Source organism: Amphiura filiformis, chromosome 10 (assembly GCF_039555335.1).
Source record: "Amphiura filiformis chromosome 10, Afil_fr2py, whole genome shotgun sequence".
Classification (NCBI taxonomy): Eukaryota; Metazoa; Echinodermata; class Ophiuroidea; order Amphilepidida; family Amphiuridae; genus Amphiura; species Amphiura filiformis.
In genome coordinates this window covers 61,844,653-61,851,342 of record NC_092637.1, presented here as the reverse complement: position 1 = coordinate 61,851,342, position 6,690 = coordinate 61,844,653, and the positions used below count along the sequence as shown (strand labels likewise).

Here is a 6,690-nt window from a genome sequence, read left to right as displayed (position 1 = left end):
ATCAAGGTTTAATTGCCACATCGCATGTGACAGATTCTGGCAGAAAATTGTGGAATAGGCGGGGGAATAGGACCACATTTTAGTTTGAAAGGAACACCCCGGCCCCGGCAATCACAACATTATTAGAAAAATAATTATCACTAAACACGAATCACATGGTTCTATAAAGCAAACTCATTAGGCCTATTGACCGTAAACAGCCGTCTCTCACTACGCGAGTATTCAAATTCCCGGGCACCGAAATTGCCTCTGGCAATAACGTCCCAGCTCAGTAACATATTATATGAAGGCTGAAGACAACTGAGCACAAATAACCATGACGTTATTACCACAGAGAATTTCGGCGCGGTAATTTTGAATATCGCATATTTTTCTAACATATAAGGCATAATGTTGTGATTGCCGGAATGTTCCTTTAAAAAGTTTCCAAATTTCATTCTACATTTCCTGATATATACCTGTCTGTTACTTTTAATGTCCCATTAACTATCCCATTAAAACCGGCACAAAATATGACCGCCCCAACTTAAATTTCAATGTTTCCGCCGCCACCACCCAAAAAAAAATCATGCAAGGATCCACAACATACTCATCTATTATGATACAGGTCACAGTTTACATACATTCGAACAATTTGGGTACAAAAACTCATATTCTGCAACTTGAGGTCAAACTTTGCACCAGACACTATGCTTGTTTAATTGATGTCAACGTGGTCCAAAGTGACACTTATGATGAAGTCTTGGGATATCCGTAACAGAACCCCGGTACACCTCTTGTGTGACAGGTTTATTATCTGGAAATGTGTGGAGGGTGGGTTTCAAATAGAGTTGCCAAAATTCCATTTGAAATTATTACCCCCCCGAGGTATTTCAAAAATCTTTCACAGGGGGAGTGTGTATTTAATTGAATTAGCCCAATCTGGATATTACTGTACAACTCAACCATGTCAACGTCATAATATTATCCATTATCCTTCACATGACCTCGATTTACTACTTTTATCTATAGTTTGATTAAGACGCTATCATAATGTAAATTTTGCAAGAATAAAGAAAGATATACCGAGCAAACCATTCAACTAGTAACTACTACAACTTTAGTTGATGTAGAAGATTTTATTCTTAAGGACATGGCCTTGTTACTGGGGTTATATTTATTGATTTAAAGCCATAATGTACAATTTCCATCAAATTTAAATTTTGTCATTCTTACCCAAAATGCTGAAATAATATCAGTATAACTGCTGGAAGGCTTTTTGCCATTTTAAGCTTAAACAACAAGGGAAAGTGAAACAAACTCCACTGCCTATTTGGTCGGTTAACATGGAGTTCTATGGCAGACATAGAGTAATAGTTATGACTTATGTCAAAGTTGCTCTGTTGGCCTACAAACACAAAGAATTTGGCCACTTCCATTTGGGTACAAGTTGGGACTGGTGTAAACATTACACATATACGCCGAAATTTGAAAAAAAACCCACCAAATTCATATTATATAATCGTACATTAGGGCTTTAAAGAAAGCTTTTGACACTGTCAACCATGAAATACTTCTTAAAAAACTAGAAAAAATATATTGTTCAAGGCAAAGAGCTTCTGTGGTTTAAATCATATTTGTACAAAAGATCTCAAACATTTACTAGTAGTGTAAATTCTTCTTTATATGATTTTGAAAAAGTTAATATTGGAATTCCGCAAGGATCAATCTTGGGGCCTTTGTTATTTATTATTTTTGTACATTGTATGCCTACTGTTGACACTAAAACTATCATGTATACAGATGACTCAGGTTTAATTTATAAAAGAAAGAGTGTTTTGGAAGTGCAAGCTCAATTTTTCGATGTGCAGGGGAATTTATAACAATGGAAATCAATCAGCAATAACGAGTGAACAATGGGGAACACAATGGGTTTTCCCATGCTTGCCTAATTCAAGGTCGTGCAGTAAAAAAAACGTTGTTCATCATGCTAACACTTTAATGCTCATATCGTAACTTTTTCATATGAGAGTGGTTTTGTTTTGGGGGGGGGGGGAATCTAGATCTTCAATACGAAAGATCACAATTTTCAAATGAATTGTCAGCTTTTCCTCCCAGCTACATACACATAAAAATATCAATTTTTGATAATTTGCCATAACATTTGTATTGTATCGCGAATTTCAAAAAATCAAAATTATTAGATAATAAGGACATTCTTCGTTTTCAGAATATAATTATATATATTTTCGATGTATATGTCTGATGTGCTCTCATGTCCAACAAAATATACTAATGCAAACGTCCATATAATCCCCAGCGCTTAAACAGGTTTTTTTTTTACAAGTGATGTCTCAGGTGTTTTGGATCTAAAGGGTAACACACAGGCCAATTTTGGTTGAAACCACATCTAATTATCATTCCTCTCATCACAGGGATTAAAAAAATAGTTTGGCCTACCTGCTAAATGTATGTACCGTCATGAAATAAAAGAGCATGAGGTAGGTCAGGATAAATTTGTATTTCTTTCTTTCTTTGAGGGGGGAGGGGGTCACTCACATATAAGGTAGTACTGATATGTTTGGAAAGAAATTGATTTTTTTTTTAGCTCCAAAGGCTCCCACAAAAATGTTGAAATTTCAGTTCATCAAGCCCCTATTTTGCCCCAAAATCAATTCTTAGTTCCCACACTCCTATCAAAATTTCGGGGGGACATGGTGGAAGACTACTGAAATCCCACCAGTTTTTGAATACTCAAATTAAAGACAGTGATACACACAGGATTTCTGAGATGGTAATTAAAATGCATATTTTCTTTATTTTTAACTTCAAGTTTGAATGGCCACATACTACTTTGTTCCATTTTTTTAGATTACCGTATATATTTATCAATTAGTATTTTACCCAAATTATTTTAGGGCAATATAAACAAAATTCTTCAGTAATTTAAAATAATTTTCAAAAACTAAAGAGCAATGAATTTCCCCATATTTCAACAATTTTTGGTAAAATTTGTCAAAATTCTAAAAATATAAAAAACATGTTCCTATATCTAGTTTTTGGGAAAAAAAGCCCCCCCCCCTAAAAAAAAAATAAGAAAGAGGTCAAAATCATGCTTTAGTCTTCTCCACAAATGTTTTAGATAAATCTGACTTGTCAAATTGTTACCATTCCTGTGTAACCTTTAAATGCTTTAGACCAACAAGTCAGCTGTATGAAGGCCCAAAAATTTAACTTTTGAACACTCAAAATTAAGTTTTAAAATACGGTAAAAAGTACGCTAAAAAAACCGCATTCAGCATTCATTTTTGAAACTGCCATGGACTTGGAGACTAGCATTATTATTTTTTAGCCTAAAGGGTTGACATTTTGTAAAAAGTATTAGTAAACATTGAGGCTTCCTCCTCAGCAAATGTTACAATATTGCTTTGAAAGTCATTACACCACATTGGGAACAGTTCACAAACACTTGTTGGGGGGGCTGATGCAAAATTGGGGGTGATTGAGTTTATATACTTTTCTATGGGGTTGAGGGGGCCTGAAATTTTGAGATCTGAAAAGGAGGGCCCACAAACATTTTCACAATGAAATCTTTTTGCATCAAGCCCCCTAACAAGTGTTTGTGATAGGTCCCTTTACCAGCCAGGCCTTGTTGAACAATGAACAGTACCACTGAAACTTAACTTCACAAATTATACATGACCCCAGCTTCTGTGACCAAAAATGTACATTGATGTTTCACATTACTTGGGTGTATCAATGTCACTTTAAAAAGTGCCCTCATTGACTTCTCTCCAGATTCATTTGCAAGCACATCATCGTGTCTTCTTATTATATACCTGTGTGATACTAATTTATGCCATGAATTGCACAAATATTCATAATGTTCAATCTGTTCACGACTTTGTTCACTAATAGATGAGTTCAATGGTGATGCTTCTGCAACAGTTCCATGAAGGTCTTGCTGGAACTTCTTTGTCCTCTGGACAATAGCAGGTTTAGTAGCGAACAAAACCAAATTATATTCTTGTATTAACCTTTGAAGAACATCCACCATTTTTCTTTGCATAGTCTCTTGCGCAGTTCCGCTGTCACCTGCATTAGTTCTATCAATCCAATAAAAGGCTGATAATGAGTCTAACATGAGGACACAAATTTCCGGATGATTGGCAAATAATGACTCTAAAGAATGCAAACTGATGATAAGTTGTTCACTGGAGCTGCATCTCACTAGATGAAACTTACTTAAAGATGTTTTAATAAAATTCTCAACTTCCTCCCCAGATGGTATCTCTGCGTCAGTGTCAACATTATCCATCTTGAATTTATCCAAGTTTTGCAGAATTCGCTTTTCTAAAATTGCAAATAATCTCAACATAGAGAACTGATATTCAGTGTCAACAAAAACCACGCCAACGCTATGACCATTGAGTTCAATACCTTGCCAAGATGCAGGGAGGATGCATTGACAGATGAGGTGGTAGAGGATTTCAGTTTTTGCGCAGCAGGTTGTGCCGTATAGTTCAATCACGTTGCCAGGCTGGAGAGGCTCGGGAAAGAGGTTGGTGTCAAGAGTCTTGATTAGAGATGGTTTGTTTCCTAGTCTGGCAAAGAGCTGTGAAGAAAATTAAAATCAAGATTAGATATTGGTTACTCTGCACTGGCAGTGCTCATAAAATGGGCTAAGGGTGATTTTCCTCCGAAAATGCCAAAATAGCATTTAAATTTACAAGGGCACTGAACTTTTAATAGAAAGTTGGGACCTGTATGAAAGGCACTATTTTCCCATTATGGGGATTTCGGGTATGAACATCACCCAAAATCAAGCATACGTTGCATATAATTTATGTCGCTACAACCACTAACTAAAAAAAACCCAAAATATAACATCATATTGACATCAGAATTAAAATTGTGCATGCCCATATGGCACTGGGCCCAGTTGTAGTAGTTCTACAAATTTGAACGCTTGAGGACTTGTCCTCGCTTTTCATTATAAGTGTTGCAAAACATTAATATCAATTGACAATTTAATTAGCAAGTTAACAACCTGTTTGACCTCAACATATTCATACATGTCAATTGTCATTGCTCACCTTTGTTTTCACATATTTTGTTGTGAAAAATGATTAAAGGTACCCGGTCCCTGCACACTCTGTGTATCCGGCGGCATTCATGCTCGTCAAAAAGAAACGAGATTCGCAAAACACCAATAAAAGGGTAATTTTTCATACCACTTGTTCGCGAAATGAAAAAAGAGGGTGCTTTTCATTTACGTATTACATGCAACGTACATACATACATGTATAAATCATCGTAGCTTTTCATTATTCTTCATTTTACAAAATTTATCTAGATGCACAACTCATATCAGGTTCATTACCGTATTCTGTTTGCCACACATTACATACCGTATCACATCAATGTATACAACCGCGAGTGCCGAGCATTATAGTCCCTAGGCTAGCCAGTAGGCCTGGCATTTTCGGTAATTTGTACCCGGGTACCAGCGCATTTTCGGCGGGTAACCGGTACCAAATCAAAAAAAAAAAAAAAAAAAATTTTTTTTGAAGTTTTTTTTTCGGGTTTGTAGTGTCCCTGGACCTAGATGCTAGGATCATTCATGGTTGACCTAAAAAAAAAAATTCAAGATATTTTGTATTTTTAATATATGAAAATTTATACTTTGTATTCATGTCATAGTCTATGATTTCAAAATGCATTCAAATTCAATGCATTTTGAAATCATTAATAGACTATGACATGAATACAAATTATCAATTTTCATATTAAAAATACAAAACATCTTGAATTTTTATTTTTTTTAAATTTTTTATTTCGGTACCGGGGAGGGTATTTCCTACCGGGTAATGTAATCTCGGCGGTACCCGCTAGCCCGCCGAAAATGCCAGCCCTAGGCCTACGTGTTTCAGTCAGAAAGAGGTATTAGAAATGTTTTTTAAAATAGCGAAAAAGGGGGCATTGATTAGGGACAGGGATCGTTCACAAACACTTAATTGTTAGAGGGGCCTGATGCAAACAAATTTCATCGCGAAAGTTTTATGTGCCCCCTTTTGAGATCTCAAAAATTTCAGGCCCCCCCCCTCCTTTTTGACATGAAAATTATGGGTCAACCCCATCCTTTGAAAAGCAATATAAACTCAATGGAGACGGAGTGTGGGGACCGGGGCAATTTGCAATAGTTTTTGGAGCAAGATCGAATTTCTTCGTAATCGTACCGATTATGGCTACTAGGAATGCAGGTGTAAACACATACACACATTTATTTACACAGCACAATTGTTGGAACTAACTCCCGGTCGAAGCCTGGAATTTCAATTTACATTGTACGACCCTTTCCAATATAATACCATGGCTGCTAAAGCCTGCTTGCCTTTTTTTCGGCTGGCATTTTCGCAAAAAAATATCCCACCTCCCCCAAATTTATACTCCCGCCAGTCCAGGGATCAAAATCATTGCACATACAGCCCTAAACTTGAGAGTGATTAAAATAAATGCTATGCACAGTTGCATAAGTTATTGTTGACAGCACTCCAATCAATAAATTTAAGCTTACTCACTTGAGCACCAGTTTCAGAAAATCCCGAGGCCATCATGCAACCAATTATTCCATGATGCAACATACAATTGTTCGAGGTTAAAATATTTTTATTTTCCAGAAAGAAAAGCCAACAATTTATTAAATTAGGA

General features: G+C 36.0%; 1 protein-coding gene across 1 annotated transcript; it reads right to left on the bottom strand.

The window, feature by feature from the left end:
- Positions 1-3,643: 3,643 nt before the first annotated feature.
- On the bottom strand, positions 3,644-6,595 carry LOC140163121 (DNA repair protein XRCC2-like). The gene is made up of 2 exons (XM_072186496.1): positions 6,561-6,595; positions 3,644-4,594 (listed from the first exon to the last, which is right to left on the bottom strand). Exons 1-2 carry the CDS (start codon positions 6,591-6,593, stop codon positions 3,665-3,667), a joined length of 963 nt encoding a protein of 320 aa, XP_072042597.1. The 5' UTR covers positions 6,594-6,595; the 3' UTR covers positions 3,644-3,664.
- Positions 6,596-6,690: the final 95 nt, after the last annotated feature.